General features: G+C 39.8%; 1 protein-coding gene across 1 annotated transcript; it reads right to left on the bottom strand.

The window, feature by feature from the left end:
* Positions 1 to 1,494: 1,494 nt before the first annotated feature.
* Positions 1,495 to 27,000, bottom strand: wnt10a (wingless-type MMTV integration site family, member 10a). Its single transcript, XM_069698936.1, has 4 exons — positions 26,936 to 27,000; positions 24,711 to 24,976; positions 18,353 to 18,726; positions 1,495 to 4,042 (listed from the first exon to the last, which is right to left on the bottom strand). The coding sequence occupies exons 1-4, from the start codon at positions 26,989 to 26,991 to the stop codon at positions 3,515 to 3,517; spliced, it is 1,224 nt and encodes a 407-aa protein (XP_069555037.1). The 5' UTR covers positions 26,992 to 27,000; the 3' UTR covers positions 1,495 to 3,514.
* Positions 27,001 to 27,340: the final 340 nt, after the last annotated feature.

A 27,340-nucleotide genomic window follows, 5' to 3' on the forward strand; every position in this document is an offset into this window, starting at 1 on the left:
TCTATCTATCTATCTATCTATCTATCTAAAACAATAAGCCTATGTCCAGTCAAAAGTACTGTTATTAAAATAATGTCCTTTTTAAAGAAACATTTGGTTCCCAGACTATATAGATGCAACCTCCCAATACAAACCTCTGCCAAATACAAGGTATGTTTTCTTTCTTTTTTTAAGGTATTTTTTTTTTTTTACATCATAACGATACAAATTAAAAAAAAACCTATTACATAACATACAAAGATGCAAACAGTAGTCCATAGTGTCTGCAATATCACCTTAAAGGGACCCTTCACTGATTTTCCACATCAAGTTAATTGACTTTGTCACAGTGTTGTTCAGCCCTTGAAAACAGGTGTTTGCTCTGCAGATCTCGACTAGCTTTCTTGCATACAGAAAAGGAACTCTGATGATGTCTTCATTATCTCGGTTTGGGTTTAGAGATTCATAATTTATAACAGAAAGCATTTTCTACAAGCTAAAAGTATGGAGTTTGAAAGTCATGAGTATTTACTGGGCAGGGATCTCACATTGTTGCATTACGGCAAAGATTTTAAAACTTTAAGGCACTTCTCAAACTTTGGTGTAGGAGAGTTGGAGGGTAGGCACGGAGAAAGAAAACGAAGCAATGATACTGCGCGAGGAAAATTTATCAAAAATGACCAACTACTCAGTCATAGCAAGTCAAATCTCAACACGCAGAAATGATACACATATTTTTAGGTCTGTTGTTACACATTTATCATCATTTACTCTGATCATCATAACTCACGCACCTAGATGTGCTTCAGAATCATGATACAAATCCTTTGAATACCTCCAGAACCTTTAAATTATTTTGTCTTTAATTTGTTCTCAGCATCAAAGTAGCACAGTGATAGTCGTCTGGACTAACATTGCTAACAAGAAATGCTAATAGCTAATTTGGTAAACTTTTAATTCTGTACTTTTGTAAGCAAATATTGGCTAAAGAAACACGGATCAAGTTGTTGCAATACATTTTAACCTGAGATGGCAACTCTACCTCAGAGAAATTATATTTAAATACAACAAATTTGCATCGGAAAACATTCTTTGAAGGAAATGTATAATGCTGAATGATTTCAAAATGTTACATACTGTACCTACTGTAATGCAGCATTTCGGAGATTTTACGTTTCTGACCGTGGCTTGTCATGACAACCTTTCCTGATTCCTTATGTGACTGAAACATCAGTTTGTAAATGTGTAATTTTGGATTGGTGATACTGTGAGAAAGCTGTTTTTCTTCTTTTACTTCGTAGAGTAATAATACCAGTTGGAATATTTGTTATTCCATAGAGTGGAAACTGCAGACAACGATTGATCTCTAGCCAATAATATACTGTATCATTTAAGTAGTTAAATAATGACTTCATCATCATCAGTGTACTGATGGCAGCTGGCTCGTGACAAAATAAACATAAAAGGGTTCTTTTACGAACTCCACTGTTTTCATGTATTTTATTATTCATCACATTAAAGCCCCCTTTCAATATTATGGTCTCTTTATTGTCTTACAAATATTAAGTTATCCACAAAAACAAAATAACTTAGATAATAACCATATTAAAACATAAAAATACATACATACATTACATTTATGACATGACAAAAAAATGCATATTGCTGATATCTTCCCAGAGTTTTCCTGGACACAGTTCTGTATGTGCAAACTACTTATCAGAATCAAAATAATCTGTTACACTGGAAAAATAATCCCAGACTTTTTTACTTTCTCTGCTTTCAACACAGAAACATATTTGCTTGAAATAAATTACACTGTCTGATAAGGAGCCTTACTCATACAAGTTTTTCTTGAGAGAAAATATGATCTTTTAAATGTACATAGGCAGAAATCCATATCACTGTTCTTAGTTATATACTTTGAAGCTGACATCAGAATATCCCTGTCGTACACATCAAAGAAGTGTGAAGGTGAGTGTAGATATAGTACAAGAAGCTTACAGTGTTGCACACAGTACATCGCATCACAATACAGGAAACACTTTGATTGATGACAGTTTGGGATGTTTATAGTGAGAGGAACTCGAGCTGGTTCGTGTGCACTCAGTTTCCTGAGGCACTTTCAAATTATTGATGTTTTTTGTGCAGAATCATTCATTTTTATTTACAGTGCCATTCAGATCATGTTGACGATGAAAACTATACTTGTTAAGTGAAGGTTTACTGTGCACTCTGACGGTCCTCTTACATTACATACCACACACAAAACAGACCACACATGGTACATTTGGGATAGTGTAATTCGGGACTATGCATCTGGCCTGTGTTTTAGGGAGGTCTGAAAACAGTGGTACAAGCTCAATGGTTTTCAGACTGTGATTTTTCAACAGTCGTGGTAGTTGTTTTTACACTGAAGCTGGTTTGTGTTAATTTTATCCCAACATGTTGCATTAGAGGAAAGGAAATGTTTAAAATTGCGAGGGTCTGATATGAGGAATCCCAGGAATCAACACCAACAATTAGAGTTGTTACAGTTAATAACAGGCGTTTGATTGACTTTAGATTAAGCCCCTTAGCATTGCTTGAATATTTCTTCAGGGGCCATCACTTCTTATATAAGTTTGGCCTGTTAATGCAATCATACAATTTCAATAGTCCAGTCTGTTGTGGGGCTTTTTTTTTTTTTACTAAAATGTGAAAATGTATTGCTTGCCAGATACCATCATTGCTGGCAGAGTTTAACGTTATGCATACAACAGTAATATTGACAACAGAATGTCAATTGAGTCAAACAGTCACCTGATGTATTCCACGTCCAACATGATAGTTGCTACTGTATAAATAAATACTTAAACATCTGAACTGCCCTTAAAAAAGGCACAAAAATCCTGAAGTGCTCCAGATATGTTTTGCTTTGCCAAATCTTGTGCTGTCAACAAGTGAAAAGGTCTGTATTTGTTGCTGTTTGTAGTAGATAGGAGACATGGTTGATTCTGTATGACATGGCTGGATTTATGCGACACTATAAGTCATAGTATTGGTGGTTGAAGGACTAATTTTCTGTTTGAAAAATATATAGTTTTTTTTTTTTAAAATTTCATGCAGATCTTATATTGCTGTTGCTATGACGTAACTTTATTTTCTTTCTGCTTGCAACCCACGGCTTACTTTCAACTTCCTCCTTGCTCGCTTGAATGTCATGCAGCTGTATGTCAGTCAACAGATATATATCTGATATAAATATGTTCCTTGGCCCCAAGAGGAAGGCAGTACACATCCAAGCTCTCTGAGTTGTGGCAGCTTACGCTGCATGTGCACACTCTTTACCAACATACACGTATCTTTCTGTTGGCTCAACTGCTTCACACTCTGTCCTTGCTCGTCTTTTCTGCAAAAAAACTGCAGTCCACTGCAAAAAAGAACGGGGCACGTATATTACAGTCATATTGCCTTTTCAAAGTAAAAGTCTGGATTGAAAAAAACCTCTCTTTTTCTTAGTTTTCTTAGTTTTAGTCTTTTGGTGTGTGTTTCTTCATTTACAGACACTGACCCACTCTGTTATCCTGCACTCTTCGCAGACCACATAGCAGCACCAGTGAAACTTGCAGTTGCAACGTTCGCTCCGTGTCTGCTGCAGGATGTTGTGGCCCCTCCCGCAGCACAGACTCTCACAGTTGTCCATGCCAGGACTGGTCTTGTTGCAGATCCGGCCCTGCGTGCCCGCCGAGTCTGAGCCCAGGTCCCGCTCGCAAAAATCCGGCGACTTTTCAAAATAGACTAGTTCGTTGATGCTGGGCCGCCGCCGATGTGTGTGGTGGTGGTGGTTGTGATGGTTGTGGTGGTTGTGATGGTTGTGGTGGTTGTGATGGTTGTGGTGGGAGTGGTCCAGCTGTCCAGTGTTCCGGTTGTGAGCCTTGATAAGCGTGGCGATGTGGAAGCGCTCTTTGAGGATTGAGCCCACCACCCGGAACTCTGGAGTGACCTGCCAGCAGGTCTTCAGCTGGCAGCTCCCGGACGTCCCGTGGCACTTGCATTTCCTTCTCATGTGGTCGAGCACCACCTGGGAAAAACACAGGCCAGACAGACAAAAGGAGTGAGTGGGATGGAGTAAGGAAGTGAGCAGAGGCGAGTGAGTGAGAGGAGGAGGCGGAAATAAAGAAAATGAGAAGGATTAATGACTTTCTTTATTACTGGTTGCATATGAAGTTTAATTTATGTAGATACAGGGTGTTGTAGACTGCCTGTCATATATTTATTGTTTTTCATTTGCTCTTGTAACCCAGGCGCTGTTCCACTTTATACTGAATGACACACACAGCCTTAAAGAAACACTGGTTCCACGTTGAAAATCCAGGTGGTCTAACTCTGAGTGTGTTGTTAAACATGCTGATATCAAATAACACCGTTGGATGCAGGCATTACCCAAACAGACAGTCGTGTCATTATTCATCTTTTGGCATCAAGTAATGACTCCAAGTATGACCCACATTTAGTGGCACATTAGGCATCAGAGCATTGCAGTATTTTCACATTTCCACTGTAATGGTTTAATGCTGGCCAATGGAACCACATGGATAACAACAGCCAGAGGTGCTGAGCTGAGCTGAGCTGGCTGTAGACCTAAATGTAGCCACACAATTTAATTCATTTATGAAGTCTAAAAGAATGCTTTTTGATGTCTGCACCTGCATGCATAAACAAGTGCTAACACGAAACATCCCAGTAGAGAAGGACCAACTCTGCATGGACCTCCTTATCCCTTTTCATTGGTACAGAATACAAAAAAAACACATAAAAACATCCCACATGGCATGAGCTCTGTCCATCTCTGTTAGCATGTGCGTGTGTATGTATGTGTGTGTTTATCAGTCATCACCCGTCCTAAACTTTAAGATCCAATTACCAAGAGGAACACCAGGCCACCCAGACTACTGACAGATGGTATTGCTGCCACCCCTATCAACACACAGACACACACACACACACACACAACCACACCGACTGGACACTTGCGCAATTAAGGACATACTACACATGTGATAGCAATACGGGTAATTATTATCACACGCGCAAAATATGAGCGTCACCCGCATAGTCGTTCACTTCACACAGAATGAGACAAAAACGGCAGACATACAGGCATGACCATGGACACAAGCAAAGGAGTTGTTGTGTGTATGTATACTTGTGTGTACATTGTGATATGTACCTATGCATAGATAAAAGATGTGTGTGCAGAATTGATCTTGTAGACTCTTCTTGTGTGATACAGTGGTGCATTTCCCCTGTTTAGACATTATTGAGTCAAACGGTCTCCATTATTAATTACAGTCTTGTCCATTAAAAAGGAAAAACTACGAACAGAAGCATAGAAGGAGAAAAAAAAGAAGCATAGAAGAAGCATAGAAGGAGAAAAAAAACCAGAGCCCGGCGAGAGTCCTTTCTTGCATCTATTGAGTGTTGCAGTCCTGTTACCCACAATCTCAGAAACAAGGTCATTTGGGATCGTTGCCAATGATCAGATGAGTCAGTTTTTCTGGCTCTTTGTTCTGTTCAACCTTTTTGAGAGGGAACAAGTTGTTGAATGTAGCAAAGTGCATATTATGCGTATGACACACCATTTCATGCTGTGCGGGTTTCCCAGTTGAGCAAACAATGCAGAGTAAAGGAGCGACGCTTGACTCATCTGTTCAGAATGAACAAGTGGAGCGTGCAGCCAAAGAAAACCCTCCTGTTCACCACACAGCCAAAGTTATAAATGAGCATGTGTACTTTAGAAAGGAGCTACAGAATTAAATAATTAAAAGAGGGCATTGTCACAAAAACTATGAAGCAGGGAAGATGATGCATCCAGCTAAAGTTACAAAGTTTGATAGGGGGAATACTGTGTTCTGCAACTGTGCAAAATGTGTTCAAGGAGTTATATTTAGAATATGTGAACATTGTTTTTTTTTATTTTTTTTTATTATTATTTAGACTAATTATATACAACTTTTGTAAATCTGTTTATCTTCCCATCACTCATCAAACCTTCCAGTAATGTGGATCAGTAGAGAAAATGAAAAGTTAGCAACGCTGGTGTTGTAGCTTAAACATATTTAGATGGTGTATTATAATAATTATGCGAAAGAATGCAAAATATTTGCAGTTTCAGGATTACAGAAAGTGACTTAGAAGTGTGCTTTTTGGATAAACATAGTTCTACTGTTATTCCGAGTGTTGAAAAGAAAGTTTAAAGGGGCTGTGATCAGTGGCGAGTAGGTACTAGAGGCAGTACGGCTTTATAGTAAACAACACTATAATAGCTCAAACAGCACTTGCACTGAGTTCAGATTGCAGCTTCTGGTTCAGTTTTTACATCGGGACAGAGGCAACCCCAGAATCACAAACGTGCTGGCCTTAAACATACAGCAAAGTCTGTAATCATGAAACGCTCCAGCCCACTTAAACCTTAAAGAGACAAACTGACCTTAAGAGTCATAATTGCATCCACATTGCTACTGTTTGATGGTGGATTCACAGCACCAGAGGGGTTTCAAAGTAACAGTAGAAACAGCAAAAACAGCTAAAGAGTGTTATTTCTACTTACAAATGTACAATGCGGGGGAAGAAAAAGAAAGACAAAATGTTTTTGGAGATTATGTCCCACAGCAGCGTGTTTAGAAAGTTTTTACGTAGATGTGTGTCAGAGTAGAGCAGTTCACTGAACGTATTCCTGATGCAGACACAGCATATGGTGATGTTCTCATGTCTTCAAAATTATTGCTTGTCAGGTGTGCAGCATTTCTGGCTTCCATATCAAATGCTTTAATGTCAATCCTCCTAGAAACACTGGGCTCTCACTCTGTTTTGGCAGAGTGGCCAAATCCTGTTACTACAACTTCCATACACATTACATGATGCACACTGTGTCAAAGAGCATTTTCCGATTCCATACACAATCATTAGAAGAGCAGCAGCTGTAAAATGGTAAAAAAAGAAAGAAATTTGAGCATCAAAAATAAATATTAACATTTGTTAAAGCTGTTGGCGTCAGAAAGACACTCACAGCACCTTGACCCTGGGAGGGTCAAAGGTGAGGGTATGGGATGGAGCAGAAGTGACCAGGTCTGTGGAGGCAGGGGGTTGGTAAGTGGCTGGTTGGATGGGACATACACCGGATTTTCATCCAGGAGTCTGGTGTTCCAGTCCCATGAGAAAGCAAAAGCTAACGTACACTCCTTTTAAGTAATGCAATGTCTTGAATTTATGTGCGCATCGTTACTTACATAAAATGACTTATGTGAACCCAAATGCGATCGTTTACTTTCCATGTCTTTGAGACGGCAGCGGCTGCGAGAAAATGGCAGGAAGAAGTGTTATGGAAACGTGGCAGAGGATTTGACACACTTGTGCATCTTTCGAAGTAATGAATTGGTCTTTAAACGTATTAATTCAGTTCTGAATATATCAACAAACTGATTGCAATCGACCCATTGCTGACTAACGATTGTCATACATTAGCAAGATTTTAACTCATTGTTTACAAATGACTAAAGTAAATCAGAAACAGTGACTTAGGAGTGCCAGACCGATCAGTTGCACCCTTTGTTTCTAATGGAATATGTGTCACTACAAAAGTACAGTGCCTCATATAAATTAGATTTATTCTGTCAGACAAAGCCAATTAGCTTTACAACTTATTCCTACTGAGCTGAAGCCCAAACCTTTAAAGAATGGTGAGATTTACAACAGTTGTTTAGATTTATGGGGGAATTGCTCTCAATTTAAAATGCAGCACATCTGCCAATGCTGCATCAAAGCATTAACATCTGAGTTCTTTTTTCAGGGTGTATTTATTAATTAAACGCACGAGGCATGCTGCACACCCTTTCCTCTGACTGTGAGCTCCTAAAACCTCAACAAAAGAAAATAACTGCTTTATGTGTGTTGGGGGAAATGTCAAATATTCTTTTGGCATGAAGATGAAAGGCAAACAGATACAAATCAGACCCTCAGCAGGTAATAAGAAATGAGGAAGCTGTCTGCTCTTGCTATATTAGAAGTGGTCTGTCAGTATGACATGTGAAGTGCTGATTCATCTGACAAAAGAGCATTAGTTAAGAACATTTTGTTCAAATGAAAAACAGGGTAAAAATCCCTTTGCATGTTAAAATGAGTTTTGATTGTCAAAAGACATGTTCTGACAGAAGCTCAGATACATGGCATTGCCTTTTCTAATGCTTTTTTAACCTTTATTTATTCAAAGTAGTCTCACTTAGAGTATCTTTTTTAGGATTGAATGATTGATTTATTCTATTTTTAGAAGATGACAGTCTGCAAAGAGGTATTTTTTTGAGTTGGTGACTGATCTAAAATTATGAACTTGCAGTCTGTCTTTAAAAAAATTAAACTGTATTTTTCCAGATCCAGACCACTTTAAGAATCCGACTGGTTGATTGATGATCAAATGAAAGGTTGTGATTTTCTGGTTTCTTCCCGTTCCTTCTTGATCTGTACCTGCGGCTATGACTGTGTGTAACAAAGACGAGAAAGAGAGACAACACAGATACATGTTGTGTGTCTGTCTTTTTGTCTGTGTTTACAATCTATTTCCTTACTGTGAAAACAGGAAGAAATCTGATGCAATGATTTATTGTTGGGGGGGGGGTACAGTAAATTCAGTGGTGAGGGGAGGTGTGAGAACAAGGGGATGACAGAAGGAAGAGATTATTTTTGGATTATCTCTTTGTTGTCCCAACACCACTTGATACACAAAGACCGTTTGTGTGTGTGTGTGTGTGTGTGTGTGTGTGTGTGTGTGTGTGTGTGTGTGTGTGTGTGTGTGTGTGTGTGTGTGTGTGTGTGTGTGTGTGTGTGTGTGTGTGTGTGTGTGTGTGCGTGTGCTATCATAAATCACCTGTCCATCTAACTGATACTCTATCTATGCTCAGCCACCACTGCCATTTTTAGCCATGTAGATTAGATTGCAGTCAGCAGTCCTATCTAAACTGTCATCACTGATTGTCTTGGCAATGCAAGATGTAAAAATATTGTCGATCTTACTTTCAGTTACTATGGCGTATGTTAATGTATCCAGAGACTCAGCGTGGGTCTAGAACCGCGGTTTGGGAAGAGTGAAGTAGGTCACTGTGTTAACCAGGGAAAATGGCTGATTGTTTTCAGAGAAAACAAGTGTCCATAATATGAGACCCATTGCACGCTCGAGTCCTTGCAATGCAGTCTTGGAACTGATAAAATTGGTAAATGAATCTGCATTGAATATTATCATTTGGAAGGATGGAAACCTGTTAATTTATGCTTTCTCATGACTAACACTTTGGCCCACACTGCACATACACTACAGAGATGTAACTGCTTCAAAGTCAATGGTGGACCATAGTGAGAAACAAACATCTGGCAAGTTTTAATTGGCTTAGAGAGTAGACAGAGGCATCCATAAAACACAACCCCCAGACAGAGATCAAATACAACATGTTGGTGGCAGACTACAGGACTGGAAGCTACAGAATACAGTAGGCCAGGGGAAAGTATAAGCAGACTACTGTGATATCTGAAGGAGTGGATGAAATAAACTACAAACTTTGTCCTGTTTTTTCTTTTTTTGTACAGATCTGACAATTAATAGCTGATTAAGCCACTTTTTAGTCATTTAACGCAATATTTCATTTTTATTTTGTGTTAGAATAAATTTAAGTGTCCAATATGACACATTTTTTTTGAGTGTTTTTAATAATTACATTTTTTTTTCTTTTTCTAGAACAGTTAATGTGGCAGTGTTTCAATTCCTGCATGCACACGCTTGTTGCAGCCCTGTCAACACATACTGTGATCCCGGACTGCAGTGTGCCAAAGGTGAAATGTTACCACACTTTTTAGACTCAATTTGGTCATCCTCATTGAATACAAAGATTTGACTGAGTCAGGACTGATTCATTGGTTATGAGGCAGTTGATGATGACCTGTAGTACAGGAACAACCCTGTGGTATGGCACAGACTAAAACTTAGAAATATCTGATGGCAATGAAAATTTGTTTTACCTTGCCTTTCCTTCTTTAGCGAAAATGCATTGCATTGTGTTTTTTATTGTCAAATATGTGATCCCAACGCTACTCTTCAAAACGATGGATGCAAGCAAGAAGATTTTCATTTTTTTTTTTAAATAATAAACAACTTCTGCAACATTTGCCATATGCAAAGAATACTGTAAGTTCACCATGGGGAAGTACAGAAGTTGGGCGACTTAATTGCTTGTCATAACCAGCTACATTGCACAACAAAAATTTATGACTTAGTCCCTGTTTTTTTGGGCGCCTTTAATTTAGTCATTGGCCAATCCCTGTGTCATCGTCACTAACCGCATTTGGGAAAATCCTAATCTAACGTCTATCTGTCCCACAGTCGACCCTTCTCGCAGATAAACGGCAGACTAGTCTGCAGGCTGCCTTGAGTTTGTCAGTTCAAAGAAAATCTACTACAGGACTCTTTAAAGCCGAGCAGAAAGCCAAGGCGATATCAAAGCACACAAACAAATCCCACAGCAACACATTAAACCCAGACATCACTTCAAACAAATCAAACGCCTCACTTCAAAAGAACAGTTGAGCGTACGCAGACAAATACACATGCACACGTGCAAGCACAATGACATGTAATTACTGAGCATACAGTATACAGTAAGAGCTATACTACATTTGAGTGTGTGTGCGTCTGTGTCCATGTGCACAGTATGTACTCACTGTTAATTGCACACAATGTCCACAGCTCTCGTTTAGAGAGTCTAATAAAATGTTATTACCAACATAAGCACTTCCACCTGCTGAGCTTTTACTAAGAAACATTTGCCTCTGTGTATACTTACGGGCGAGTGTGCGCGCGCGCATGTACGTAAAAAAAGAAAGAGTTGTAAGGCTGGAGTGGGCACAAGTTTATGTGTGTGTACATATGCACATGCATGTGTGTGTGCATGCACTGGCGCATGTTCAGTGCATGTTAGGTCAGATCAAATGCTCTGCCTCTGCACTGTCAGGACTCAGGAATGCTATGCACACCACTGATGATATGAGAAGGGCCTCTGAGGTGCACAGGACTAACCCAGCACTAATGTTTCTATTTTTTGATCAAACACATTTTGCTTTTTGTGTGGGTTCTGAGTCAATGAATTAACGTGAATAGCGTCATAGGAGCAGTTTGTCATGGTTGAATGGTTAAATTAACCATAAAAAGGATCTGTTGCTGGTTTGGATGACTCTAGAAGGGGTGCTGCTCAAATGTATTATGACTTGAATACATTTTGGTGTGTTTTCAGTTAAGTAATGATGGGTCTTGACATACACAAAGTAAATTGTGTACATTTCGTCCAGTTTTTTTAGTTTGTCCAAGTATGATTCGAAGGTGACTGAATCGAATCCACAGACTGTATAAAAAAAGATGGATGTAGTGTCCGGGTCTGAAAAGTGAGAATAATGTGGAAGTTCCCCTGCAATACCACTGAGGGCCAGTAGGGGCTGGCTCCCCCCAAAAAACCTGACTCCATAAACTACCATTCAAAAAGCGTCAACTTCTCTCATGAAATACAAAGTCAACAATTTTTTTTCCACCAGTCATTATGGTGTCATTTTCTAAAGCCTCACAGCAAACAGGTTCCTGGTTCAAATCCGGGCCTGGGCCTTTCTGTGTGGAGTTTGCATGTTCTCCCTGTGCCTCCATGGGTTCCCTCCGGGTACTCCGTCTTCCTCCCATCATCCAAAAACATGCGTCTCAGGTTAATTGGTGGTTCTACAAATTGCCCTTAGGTGTGAATGAGAGCATGAAGTTTCCATCTGTCTCTACGTGTTGGCCCTGTGATAGACTGGCGATCTGTTCAGGGTGTACCCTGCCTTCACCCAATGTGAGCTGGGATAGGCTCCAGCCCCCCCGTGATCCTGTTCAGGATAAAGCGGGTATAGTTAATGGATGGATGGGTTTACGTTGCCGGCCATAGTGTCCTAAAGTTTTTGGTCAGATCAAGTTATATTCACCTCTCTTTCCTTTGCAGATCATTCAAATATGGTCACTTCTGGCTCCAGAATAAAACAAGATAGTGACAGCCAAAATGTCTGACTCATGTCACAGCGGGTTGCCACTTGATCTAATCACAAACTCTTTCTGGTGCCATTCTTTCACTCCTCCGATGGTGCAGGTGAAGTTGTTGTGGGTAGAGGTCTATAGTCTTCTAATATGTTGTATTCCACCATATTCACTAATGCATTTCCCATTTTTTAGCATTCCTAATTGGACCTGAAGGATCCCTTTTGTAACCATACCCAGCCTTCATATTTCAGCGTACCCTAAAAATGCGTTGTATTACAGATGATGAAGACACTCTAACTGCAGGTTAATTGTGACTTTAAACCCAAAACTGCACTGTACCGTTGGACACAACGTTTCTGCAGCCTACACACTGCTGCCCCTGCACCCCAACTCAGGTACTGTTAAAGATGGCCAAGAGTGAAATATACCAAAGACACAAGTATCATCATGATAATAACCATTGATGATGATTTGGAGAGAATCAGTCTCAGATGTGTAACCACAAGAAGTTGAAATGTATAGTTTCCTTCCTGCAAAGGTGCACACCATCTCTTCTTATTCCCCTGAAGTCAGGCCCTGATGGTAAATTGTAATTACCAGCAGTTGCTTGCCAGTAACACAGCAGACTATTGCATCGCCAGCACTGTCACCACCTGCCTAATGAACAGACAGGATTCAACAGAACCTCGGCATGGCTCTAAGCTGTGCAACATGAACACAAGGAAGTGTGCCAAGCATTTGTTTTGAGGTTTGAACTTTTAAACAGTAGACAAAAACGCTCAGGTGAAAATAAATGCTTCCAATAATTTTACTGCTCAGTGACGTGTTTCCATTTTATACGCAGCCACTTTAAACATGTAAGAATCTTTAAAAACAGTTTTTACCACTGAGCAATAGTGTGTTTTTCTTCAGTCCAAATTAACACCACTATCTACAAAAATAATCAAAACAGAGCTTGAAATCTCACAAAAAAAATCTCTTTGACTTTTGATAATTATTTTTTGCATTTTCATAATAACACCTTACCAATATTTTAAATTGCTAAAAATAAAGAAGCAGCAGGCCCAACTTGTGCTTTGCATATGCATTATTCATATGATGACATCATTTGTAGATACACTTCTTGTTCCCGCCATGGTGTACAGTATTATTTCTGTAGCAAAGCTCTGCTGGAGAGAAGTTGGAGGAGGCAGAGCAGGAGAAGGGGAAGACGGGAGGGAGGGAAGGAAGGGCGAATCTCTTTCTACTTTCCGCCCCGGTGTTTGAAGTCTAACATCTTTTGCAGGGTTTTAAACATCTGTTTCCAAACTGCCAGCAGACACTAATTAGGGCTAAAAACAAGACGGGACGTCGTGAGAACCCTGGGGTGGGCATGAGGCGACATGCACACCCCGCTAGAAACCACCGCATTCCTCTGCTTAAACACTAGTTCTCTGAAGGGGTGGGGGTGGAGGGGGGTGGGGGGGAGAAACTGGGGCGGCGGGGGTGGGGGTCGGGGGTGGATGGAGGGAGGTAGTGGTGGGTTGGTGGGAGGAAGGACACACGGGAAAGGTAGGCATTATTTTGAGGCCCCATCTGTCAGTGGTTTCTGTTTGATAGGGGCCGTGTGCGCACATGTGTGTCTGCGTGTCGCAAGGTCTAAATGGGGTTTTGTTGCGCCTTTCTGTAACACTTGAAGTCATCAGATGCGTGGTATTTTACAGTAACAGCTTTGCGATGACTCATTGGAGTGCTGCCTTTCTCTCCTTTTCTCGATCCTTCACCCCTTGCTCCCCACTTCACACACAAACACACACACACACACTCTTTTTATTTTTGCTTTCTGTCTTCGTTTGCTTTTCCTTTTCAGCCAGGCGTTAACTATTAGGCCACAATAATACATAAGTTCTTTGATTGAAAACACAACTTTTGCTGTGTTTACACCTCGCGTTCACACTACTCTGATGTTTTGGAATACCTGAAATGGAGATTTAAAAAAAAAAAAAATGCTGCTGACTCCATTTTACTCTGAAAACTTCGGGCTTACATTTTTGTCTGGATGGGCGAAAACAGTAAAACAGACGCCCATGTTTGGTTCCTGATTGGGTCTTATCAGTCACGCCATGTCTTTCCTGATTCGTCACTCCCCTATCACGTGACCCTTTTCTTGAAAAAAGCAAACAACATCAGGGTTGACTACCAGTGGTTAAATCAACACGGATAAGTGCAGGTGTTGCGGACCTTGTTGTCTATGTGTCTAAATCATGCAAATATCTCGGACTCGTACGGCCTTCATGTGCAGGACGCAGGCTAGTAATCAAGCAATTTGCAAAATTGACTGTTCAGCAGCGTCATCAGTCCTACATGGAGCATCGCTGTTGCACCCTATTTGTTGACCCATCAGATTCTGTGACCTGGCCTGATATTCTTACCCTCCCCATCTCACTCCTCATGCCTAAACCCAACCAACACTGCTGGTCACACAATCTAATAGGTCACCAAATACCTGGTTTTCACCTGTTTTGAGTGGCATGCCCAGTGTAGAAGAATGATCATGTGAAATCCTTTTTCAGGCGTGTTAGTATAAATGATGATTTCTGAAATGGTAGTAAAACACATGATTGGACAGATATATTTTTAGATTACACACTGTTTCAAAATAAAAATGTACTCATGTGAAGGTTGTCTTAAACAGTAAAGCAGTGAGCTGCAACAAGTCAGTATGACCCTTTTTTAAAATTCCTTATCGATGGTACGAAGCTAACTCTATACCCATTCTACTCATTTTAAGCTAATTTTCAATGAAAGATATTTAGCCCATTTTGTAATTTCAGCCACATAATAAAAATTCTCCTTATTCTATCTACAGATTTAGAAATAAAAACATATTTCACACAAGTCAGTAGCAAAAGACTCAAGCTTTAAACCATACCAAGGTCATCTGGGTTATCGGGCTTGAATCCAAAATTAGTGTTGATCACTATGTGTCATTCAGCCCCAGCTAGTCATCACCACAATATTGTATGAGGTGTATTCTCTGTGAAATGTATTAGTTGATCAATTTTAGTTAAAATTTGTCTTGATTGATGGATGCCTCTGTTTGCTTGGCTAGACATTTGCAGCCTGGCACGCTGAAAACAAAATTTATTGCGAGGAACCTGAGAGCCAATACTTAGACTTTCTAAATATCCTTCTGGAAAGATCAAACTGTAAATTAAAATGAAGTTGAGGAGTGCCAGTTATAGTTTGTTTTTCTTTGAGCTACTGTTGCTCTTCTCAAAGTTTCCGTTTGGCACTTCACCTGCCAAAAGGAACTGGCCTGGGTAGATTAACTTGTTTGTAACCTAATACAATTTTATCATTTCATTTCACTTCATAAATATTACTGATATTTCATTTGTACCTGTGAAAGTTGGCCTCCTCTAACACAGCAGTGTCCCATGTTGTCATGTCATATTTACACGTAAAGTTGTTTTTCATATCTTGTCCTGCACATGAACTCTTGACAAATGAATGGCACATTTCATTACCTTTATATATTTAAATCACAAACACTAACCAACGATGCTGCCAAAGAGACTCATGGACCAAATAAGGAGCAAAATATTGACTATGACTCTGCTCTCCACTACTTCACAGTGATTCTTGTCAGTTTTTAAAAACATGAGCAGCAATGTCTTCCATTGCCAGGCTTTTGTCAACTGCTGTCTGTGGTAATTATTTAATACAATACTGGATCACGTTCACAGTGTCATTGAGGTTGCGGCTACTGTATAATACAACTGACACTTAAATATCTGGCTAATGAGATAATTGGTGCCCGTGTCATTATGTCCCTGTAAAAGGATATTTAAGGTCAGTCGGTGACAGTGATATACAACCATCTCCAGGTGCCAATATAAAAATAAGGTTGCATGTACTGTAACAGCACAGTGAAACTGTGATTGATTATGTCAGCAGACTGCTTCAGTCATTACTCATTACAAACCATTGTTTTGCATTTTTACATTATTATGAATCTAAACCACAACGATTCACATGAAGGTTTCAGTGTTTATGTAAACTGCATTTCAATAGGATACACTGCTGAAAAAAGACAGACTGATAAGCAAAGACAGAACAGGATCAAACCTGAGGCGTTTTGGCTGTGAGACACCGTCAAAGTCAATTTGCTACTGGGACATTTTTAACTATGGGGAAGCCCGTGGCCTCAAGAGGTAGATAGATTAAAAACAACATGCACATGGGCATACTGTGGCTATGTATGTTATTGAGTTTCATAACCATACTTACTACAACTCAAAAGGGGAAGACTCAAAAGACAAATGATTCTCTCTGCTTAGCTCAATAATTCATTACTAATCATGTCATGTCAGCCTCCACCCGTGTTTACTCCCATGTCCCACGTCTATGATTTTTTTCTACGAACTGCAGCTACTACAGGGAGGCCAGCTGTTGCTGAGTCCCGCTGACGCGCTCCACATTTGTGTTTTGTCTGCATAATCAAGGAAACCAGAAGTAAACTGATGAAAAGATACTAGCCCAAATTACTCAGGAGGAAACAGGGAACAATGAGCAATTTATGGTCCCTTCTTTGCTCCACCACAGTGCTGGACATTGCCATGGCTTATCACTGCCATTTACATCTTTCTCTTGAATTGTCCAAAGCAAAAACCTTTAGGGCTAGTCTTCTCAACATGTTATAAATTACATCAACTTTCTAAAATACAAGAGCTTATATATATTGTACCCAGGGATAGATACAAGAGATAGTCCATAACACTATACAATGACATCCATAGCAATCTGGTTATTATGTAATTACTACTGCAACAGAACAAATAAAATAAAACGTCAGTAAACCTATGTGAAAGACTCTGAGAGTCAACTTCAGAGGTCCTGACACCCTGATCGATTGATGTGATTGGTTGATATGACTAGTAGCACCTTTTTAACAAAACCTTCAATCTAAATTGACAATTTGCCTTCTCTGAGACTGATTAGTAAATGTGTTAAATATTCTGAAAGAGTTGGAGAAATTACTGAAGTTTTCCTGAATAAACAACAAAACAAGCAAACAATCCAGCCACTTACAACAGCGCAAATGATAACACACTGACACAAAATGTACATTGTGTCCACTGACTGAGCCTCTACATGTGAATATTTTGCTTATTTACTGGCCTCCTTACTCAAATAATCTGAAAATAATTCAAAAGTGACATTAAAACCACTTCATTCTCACAACATGCAGTAATTCAGAGAGTGCTTTAGATGGAAACTGGTTCCAGACATACTCTACATGTTGAGAGGTAATCTCTACATCTGTGGATTAAGACATAAATGAATAATTATTATTGTTTTTTTCCATCTGTTTTTCAGAATTTATCCGAACAAATTTCACAAATGTAAAAAAAAATAAAATAAGTATAACTGAATAATAAAAAAAAAAAAACTCAACGACTAGTAAAGCCAGTTATAATCTCATAAAATAAAATAAAATAAAATACACTGACAGTGTCACCCAGTGTAGCAGCCTCACACTCCACTGCATTGCTAAGGTTTTTTTTTTCAAACAATTCTTATTAGGTAAAAACAACTGTTGACCTTCAAAGTACTGCAGAAAATGTTTTGAACTTCTTCAGTCTCTGTTTGTACCCAGTCACGTAGTTGTGATAAGATACGATTCCCATTTGAAACAAATCATATCAGAAATTCCTGCAGTAAATAGTATTACAATAAATTTCTAACTGACTTAAATTATAAAAAAAAAAAAAAGAAATTCATTGTTATTATTTTTATACAGACTTAAGCTGTAGAGTGAGCATGTTTATGCAAAAACGCACACACACACACACACACACACACACACACACACACACACACACACACACACACACACACACACACACACACACACACACACACACACACACACACACACACACACACACACACACACACACACACAGTCTCTGGAAGTCAGCAAGCAGAAAAAGTCCCGTGTCGACCTGTTAAATCAGTTTGTGCTGCTCACTGTAACATTATCTCTGACCCCGTGGCACTCGACCCACCCACTGCCCACCTGTTTAATTGTGTAATAAATTATATAGAACATAACATAATAGTGATGGTAATAGGAGAAGGAGATAATGCACAATGATTAGTTTTACAAAATATTTATAAGTGCCAGGTGTAGTCCTAACTGTTGTGTGGCAAACTGAACCAAATTACAAATCAGCTTTCAACGCGGTATGACAAATACGGCAGCAGTGATGCACATTTAGGAAAACACACATCCTCTCACTTTGCACTCACCTGTCGGCCAACTCTATTATTATGAAGCCTCATACGAGCATGGATGTCTTTATAGGTCTCACGGGCATCCAGGAAGTCCCGCGAGAACTTCTCTCCGAATTCCACATCGGGGCTGCAGCCGCCCCACTCCCAGGAGTCCTGGGGCCCCGGCAGGTCAGCCGGAAAGTGCTCCATGACACCGTGTACCATACCCTTCCCTCGGTGGATGGCTTCCAGCTGCAAGCGGTGCAGCTTGATGCGAAAGGCCTCCTCGTCCCCGCGCCGCTTCTCGTCACAGCCACATGCTTTGAGTTTGCCCATTGAGCAGGCGTTGGCCACCGCGTGCACCACGCCTGCTGCTGCGATGGCGTATGCAAAGGCACTCTCTCTAAAACCTGTGGGTACAGGGAGAATATAGTGGTGTTGTTGTTTGGGCTAATGTGGCAGTAAAACAGTGTAAAAAAAAGTGTCACAATCAGGAAACAGGGTTTGGGAAAGAAAAGACTGCGACGTATACAGTTTATAACATGTCGTTTTAAAGGTTAGTCTAAGACATGTTTTCAGTTATAATGACATTAGGAATTTATGCTCTTTAAACTGACACAGTATTTTACTGCCTAAATGACATAAGCATCACACTCAAACCCAGACAGAAGTTGACATGAGGACCATGTCAGTGTTTGGCTATGTGGCATGGAGTTCTTAAGAAGCTGCTGTAGAGGCATTACAACTGCTATACTGCGAAATGGAGTTGATGTAGAATTTTCAATAACCTGCAGGCACAACATACCATTGTATGTGTGTCATGAACCTGTCAAGTGAAATAAGAAGATTATCTGCTAAATGGAGGACGGAAAATGAATTTGCAAGATAGCGATCCATTTTTACATATCTATGATTAAGAAACCATTTGCAGGTGTTCATTTTCTATTTTTGAAGTGGGAATCCACAATGAAGTCACCCACTGGTTTATGAACTACCTTTTTGATGCCTGAAGTCTGGTGTTTTAGTTTTATTTTTTAAACAATGTTTGGATGAGCTGGGGAGAATTGAGGGGTGGATCTGACTCAATCTGACTGAGAACCAGAGGACAATATGCCTGCCCACCTATGAGGTCTAATATAAAATTAATTATGGAATTATTTTGAAATGGACCACAAGAACACTGATCAAAATGAGTGGATTTAGCAAATGAGACCATAAAAAATGGATTGACTTTGCATTTCTTGAAAGAAGTTGAGTTTTTTTTAAATAGTCTTTTGGAGCCAGTCCCTAGTTGTCCGTAGTGGTATTGCACTTAAAGGCACTTTCGCATTGGCTTTAATTAACTTTTTAGACCTGGAGACTATGTCCATTTTTATATACAGTATGTTTTTGACCAATATAACACAATAAATAGCAACAAAGATTTGTCATTCCCCTCATTAAAGTTGTAAGAGTGCTGGATACAACTTTAAGATGTAAAATTCTCCTTGCCCTAAAACTCTGGCTTTTAAAGACGGGCTTTAACTTTCTCAGATAGCAACCTGTGTCACGATGCTTTGTAAGTTTGCACGTCATGGCTATTTAAATTTGGTACTTTCTGCAAAATACATGATGTACAAAATAGTTTATTCACACTTTTATATGCACTCAGACCAAGACTCATAAAACGGGAGGATGCATCTGGGACAATAGCAATTAAGTGTTCCAAACACTTGCGTTCTCTCTCTATGGACGAAGCTGAATGTGAACAGACCCTCACCACTCCCAACAGAGGACTCACAGGGGACTCACACACTGTGAATAAACAGGGCTGTGTCTCCTTCTGTCTGTCCTACTGCTCATAAAGATACACAGCTGTGTACCTCTGTACACTGTAGTCTGCCTCGATGTACTATCTGCTGCAAGTTAGTAGAATAGTCGTCGGATAGTTCCTGAATTCGTTCGGTAGCACTGCACTAAACATCATGAGTCCGGAACCACATTGGATGTTTTCCTGGCTCTGTATCCTTGTCTCTCTGTCAGTCTCTCTCCATCTTACATGGATCTTTAATCTAGACTGTAACCATTAACTACGCCTGGCACATTTAGTCATTGACTTACTTTTCTGGCTGACTGTATTTATATCCTTTTATTGTTTTTTTCTTTTGTCATTTCAGACGTACATACTGATGGAAACCTACCGCCAAATGTACACTTGTTTAACTTAGAGGGGCTAATTATGCCATACTGCTGCTTTTGCCTTGTAATCACTTCGGATTGACTCAGATGGACTCAGATGGATGCATGCAGAGGACGTAGTTAAATGACTGCGTGCATGTAATCTCTCCATGCAATGTGTGACTTCTTCTGCCTTTACACTTAAACACATACCTTGCTCCTTGACAGCAAGTCTAACTTGCATGCAGCACATGTAATGAGTGTAACCTTACCATGACTGATCTGTAATTCGTGAGACTGATGTTATAGTAGACTTCTGTTACACACACATAAAACCACACACACACTGGAAATATAAACACACTCCATACATGTTGACATATTTCTGTGACAAAAAAAAAAGATCCATGTCCAATTGTGGAATCCGTGAATATTGAAGGATGAAGTGCGACAGAATCACTGGCAGTGCTACCCTCTGTTTGTTGTTAGAGCTCAACTTACTGCCTGTGAAGGTGCCCTCAGGTTCCATAAAAGCAGCCCCACTGGCAGTCACTCACTGCGTTACAAAACAGTGGAGATTATAATGGAACTTGTAAAGAAAACATGAAAAGAAACCACTTAGGGGTTTATAGAACAGTGCTTGAAGGGGGAAATGATTCAGGCTGCTTGTTAGAGTCAAATAAAAAGCTATTAACTGGATCTGCCCCTTTTAGCACTGTTTGATGTTACTTCCTCATTTATATATATATAAAAAAAAAACCTGGAGATATGGTGTAATGTTTGACACATTTGCCGTCATTCTGCACTTCTTTGCCTTCGCATACTTAACACTGAGTGCTTAAAAAAGCCAGTGGCAGCCATAAGTAAAAAAAAAAAAAAAAAAAAAATCCATCTACCTTGCAAGAGACATTCTGTAGTTCTGGCATACTTATATACAGTACAAAGTTTATTGTCAGGGAATTGTCACATTCAGAATGATGACCGCAGTGCTCTGATTTAGCTTTGTCTAAATCTAGCTCAGTTACTTGCGGGCAAGGCAGAACTAGTTGAACTAACTTTTCACAATTGTCACATTTAAAATCAATTAAATGTGCTCTTACTATGTCTCAAGTCGTGTTCACTGGCATTTTTATATGGTATCAGTTTTAACGTCTTCTAACTTAGAATGGGGCAGTGAGCTGACCAGATGCTGGATGATTTTCAGACAGCAAGGAGGCTAAGTCATCATCTCTACAAGCTGCCAACTGGAGGCTGTGAAAACAAGCTATAAACACCACATTGACATGTTATCACATTCACCTGCTTCCAATGTTGTCAGTCCACTGAATAAATGGGCGTTATCAGTTGTCATCAGGACCATAGATACGTCTAGCAGGGCCCTCCTCTACCTCCTGGTCGGCTCAGTGGGCCATTATCAACGACATATATGATGGAATATTGGCGACAGGCACGTTAGGCCTTCATCATCATGGTAACAATATTAAACACGTGGTTAAAGTTGGGACGCTGTTGCAGGTTTTTCAGATTCAGGCAGCAAAACTATGCAGCAAAACCACATGTTTAGGTTTATGCTTTGAGTTAAGATAAGTATGTTACTTACATAACTTAGGTTCTGTGAGTTAAATACATTAAGTAAGTTAACTTGCACAGTTCTGTGTGTGATCCATCCCATTGCCCCTGACCTCCTTCAGACTTTGTCACTCTTTATAATACATCACCAGACTTCCTCCTTTGTCTAGTTATACCAAAAGAAATGCGTGTACACAAACTATGAAAATGCACTGACTATATATATCAAATTTGACTTGCAAACTCGCAACCTGCACCCCTCCTCCACCCGCCCACCTTGACCCACACCATGTGGGAGAGGAGAGAGGGATGGCACTTAGGCACATCCTCATACATAGAAAGGCTGTTTTAGCTCTTGCTCCGCTCTGAGCTGGGCTCCACGACGCAGGCCCCCGGAAGACTGGAAGCAAATCAATCTAACAAATAATTCACCAGCTGTGGCACGCCCGGCTGAACTGATGGCAGAGGAAGTGGCAAAATGAATTAAAGATTCAAAGGAAACTGTCACTTTGTGTTACAGAAACCGACTAAACAGGTTTATGCTTTTGCCGCAGAGAGTTGGGAAAGTGCTGAGAGCAAATTCACAAGCACTTGCACTGGCAAGGGAAGTAAAAGCATTAGGAGCAGCTCAGCGAGGGAGGACACAGACACAGTGACAGAGAAGGAGAGGGAGAAATGAAAGACAGACACAGAAAGAGGGGGACCGATTCTTCTATTTTTGTCTTGGCTGGCATCATCTTTAGCCTAGTTTTAATGCAAGCTAAACAGGGAATGAACATCAGCCCATAAAAGTTATCAGAGACCATCAGCACAGAGATCCCAGAGCCTGAGAGGATCCGAGCAGGATCTGATGCAGTAAAATTAGACATCAAAGCAAACATTAAATTGTAAAACACCTGCAGCCTACACAAAAACTTGTTAGGAGATCAGATATAGGAATTAAATAGCAGAAAACTTCCAACACCAGATCTGAATCTATTTCATAAGAAGGATTTTTTTTTGCTGCACAAGCTTTTAAAAACCATAAATAAATTGGATACAATTTATGATTTGTAAAGCAAAAATACCACTTTGGTATACATACACCTTGTGTGAGACTAATTTTTTTTCTATGAGCATTCACACCGTAAACGTGGGTTAATCTCAACAATTCTATCTAATCCTCGTCAGTAAACATGTCCTGTTGAAAGTGCTGCCCGTTTGCAGTAGCTGCATGCTATAATGGCTGCAGCATGTTAACTTGTATCCAGTTTTTTAGCTTCTGTAGAGAGGATCGTATCAACATGTAACAGATGAATCATCCGATTTAAAGAGGTTGTTTATGTCAGTGGTTTGGAGTTTCTGCACCCGAGGCAAACCAGGGATGCCAGACAACCAGCAACTGCCTCTACTAATAATGACAAACAGCCTTTCAATGAGTCAGTAAGGAGTGAAAGTAAGACCACTGGTGTGAAAGCATATACTGGAATTAAGTGGGTGTTTCTTCTCATATAAGTTCAATGGCATGATGGGATATAGTCCCCAACGAGGGTCACAAAAAGTAAAGTTTTGTGATTTTATTGCACAAAGATTAAAAATGAAAAGAAATTATGGAAACGTCCTTTCACATTTTAGAAATTATTATTATTTATTTGTTTATTTATTCTTTCTTTAATGAGAGGGAACAACAACAATTCAGTGCCACTGTCTTAAAGCAATAATCTTCAGGTTTTCATACTTACCAAAGCTAAATTAAGGATATACATCTCAGCCATTGCACAACAAAGCCAGTTTCAAGTCTAATTTCTCCGAATTTTCTACAGCTTCAAAGATGCTGGATACAACATTTGGATTGAGGGCTCATAATAATTCTGTTTTGAGCACTCTCGTATCCCTCATTTCCTGCGAAATCAAAGGCAACTAAACTCAACACTCAAACTACCAACCGCATTTTGTGATGTGCTAGCTATCCAGGTGCTCAGGCTGCTAAGAAATGTATGCCTTTTTTTCCAGTCAATAACCTGGGATGAGACCATCTGAAGGCTTCCCAACTCTAAAGATCCTCTTTCATCCTTTTGTGGCTGACTTCCAAAGCTCCAAACACTACAAAGCATCAGGGAAAACCGATCTGCATGAGGTTTAGTAATTTGGAGGTGACTAACTGCTTTTGAAGCTACCTGCTCTTTTGTACGGGTTATTGAGAAGCGACAGTGCGGTGATTAGAAAGTAGATACCTAGCTGCTAGTGACTAGAGATGACTTGACCGTTTGGAGGACGCCTTGTAAGATAACATTGATGAATTGTAACTATGGGGAAAATGATCTCTTTCTTGTGTGAAGAATTATATTATATTAACTCTTGTTTAGGGACCTTTTGTATCTCTGTGGCAGGTAATCTTTCTAAGCCTATCCTTTCAAGGAACTTCATTGAAGTGTGTTTGAGGTGGAAAACCACAGTCTGTTTGAAGACCACACTTTTGCCTTGTTGCCTGTGGTGAAGTTTTACCTCTGTAGCCTACTAAACCATCTCTTTAGCCCTTTAAAAGCCTTGTAAGTATTCAGTGATGTGTATATTATAATTTTGAAAATGTATCATTTTGCTTCCCCCAATTCAAATTCCTCCTGGAAGAGATGCAAAATGTCGATAAAGAAAGGCAGAAACTGAAAAGCAGAGTGACCATAAAACTGACCTCTTTTAAAGACTATGCTGTCGTAGGGTATTTTGTTGCGGGTCTCCAGGCTGGAGCAGTTCCAGCGGTGACCTCTGAATTGGTGCTGGCACTCATGGATGGCAATCTGGATTCCCTGGATTGCTGAGGCTGTCACATCTGGGTTACGCATGCACACCTCCAGCTGGCGCCTGGTCAAACCTGGCAGTGTCAGACACACCGTGTTGGCATTCAGGATAGGGTCGATGTTGGGGAGCTTCAGGCCCAAGATTTCATTGGAGTCTACCCTGCATGGAGCACATGGTCGGGTTATTGACAAGACAAACGCACAACTCAAATCTTTTGTCTCTGCTGTATTCACTTTTGTTGGTCAAAACAGCCTAATTAGGACTAGTAGGGTTTCTGTTCAAGTGTCTTGGGTGTCACCCCATGCTGAGTTCCCACAGTACCAAAAAGATGCCCTGATTGATGGTCCCCCATATAATTGATTCCTTTAAAACCTCAAAAATACAAATACTGTGGGTTAACGTTTGTAAAACCATCTCCAGATGCTGGCGGTTAGAGGGGCAAGCACTCTCTCAGATCTGTTGTTTTAGTTTTTCAGATTAATACAGTTTATGATCGTACAAAGTTGTTACCAAAACAAAATAGTTTGGTGACAAAATAGACAATGCTTACTGACATTGAGTGAATAGAGAAGACTGCTGGATCATATTGGGTTTTCACAAATAAAATGTTGATTTAGACATGCACTTAAAACACACATGTTTGCATTTCTTGTTAATTTAAGTCTAATTTTGTTCCCTGACCATCATCTGTTGGCATGATTGCCCATTGTCGACATAGATTTTGGATACACTCACGCTGAGAAAAAAAAACTACTTACCTGCCTCATAAAATCACAAGGAAATACTTTAACCCATGATATCTTATTGGCTCTAAGGTGTGTCTCTACCCTCAACTTTTTGAAGCTTCTGTTGCAGATCAATCATGTGAACAATAGTAATTCAGCTGACAGCGCGGTCTGAGCTCTTTTCTACTTCACAGGGAAACCGTAACAGCAGTAACAAGGAAAACACATGCTGCGCTGATGATAGCTTGAGAGCTGAAAGGTGCCCGACTTGTCTTTTCATTATCATTACAAGTAAAACACCAGTTGTGTGTTTCAGTGTTTGTATGACTGAAACACACACAACCGTGCATGCAGTCAGGAGCATGCATAGTTCTGAGCAAGCGCGCGTACACACACACACACACACACACACACACACACACACACACACACACACACACACACACACACACACACACACACACACACACACACACACACACACACACATACTCTAGCACATCTCGACATGCACACACAAATACCCAGGTGCAGTGAAGCATGTGCAGTTACACACACACACACACACACACACACACACACACACACACACACACACACACACACACACACACACACACACACACACACACACACACACACACACACACACAGACACACACAGACACACATAGTACTTTGTATATTACTTGCTTTTATAGTTTCGTCAACACGTGTAATTTAAGTTGTCTCTTCTAGACGACTTTGTTGTATTTTTTAATCAAAGAAAAACTTTCACAAACCAGGTTTTTTGCTTTTTCTGAAAAGCAGCCAGTAGCATTGGATTTAAAACAAATAGATAATGTCATGGCATTAAATGTTGTTTGTTTGTGTGGTGGTGCTATACTTTCAGGGTGGCATTGCACTGTGTGAATCATAATTTCAGTTAGGCTTCTGTTGCTACCTGTTGGGTTTCCTGCTCTGAGATCTGGTGCAACAACGGACTCTATGAAAGGCAACTTTTTATCAATTGCCAGTATTATTTGTGAATAAGGGGGCTGAATGAGAAACAGATCATTTGTGACAGATGATAATATTGCAATAGAAAAAAAATAGTTTTATTTCTCGCCTGTTTTTTCATTATGTAAATTAATTATTTTTACAGCTGCCTGAAAACTATGGGTTATTTAACATGTACTTGCATGAATGAAAGATTACTTTATTGTTGTAGTTCATAATTTAATTTTATTCTCAAAATCCTATTAATAACTACTGCAATTGAGGATATGATAAAAAAAAAAATGTATGAAACAAGTCGTGAAGAGACAAACATGCTCTTTAAGTGGATTAAATAAGCACAGAGATGGACTTTATTCTAGTTTAAATTCAGACATCACTTATAAATTTAACTCACCTTTTGAGACAGATAATCACCAAGACGCACGTCACTCTGAGGAGAGAGTGTTCCATTTCTCTGCCTTACAATAAAAAAAAAGAGTAAAAAAATAAATAGATAAAAAAAAGTAGTAAAAATAAAGAGAGGAAACTTTGATTCAAACAATTCCAATATTCCGCCTCAAACTTCAGCGATGAAAAAAACAAAAGAGGAGGGGTCAGGTCCGGCTGAAACTTCGCGCTGGACTTGACAGCTCCGACTGTCCCGAATCCAGATGTGCCAGCCAGCGGCGGGATACTCATTCAAGAAAAAGTTTCATCAACCTCCCAACTTACTGGACGAAGGAGGCTGCTACAAGTTTGAGGAAAAGTCTTCCCTCTCAGACACATCCGTACACATGCCGGTATCTCCGCCAACAAGGTG

The sequence above is a fragment of the Brachyistius frenatus genome, unplaced genomic scaffold (genome assembly GCF_029030835.1).
Source record: "Brachyistius frenatus isolate BFR_SWC_R1_liver_20210118 unplaced genomic scaffold, ASM2903083v1 Contig_28, whole genome shotgun sequence".
Taxonomy (NCBI): Eukaryota; Metazoa; Chordata; class Actinopteri; family Embiotocidae; genus Brachyistius; species Brachyistius frenatus.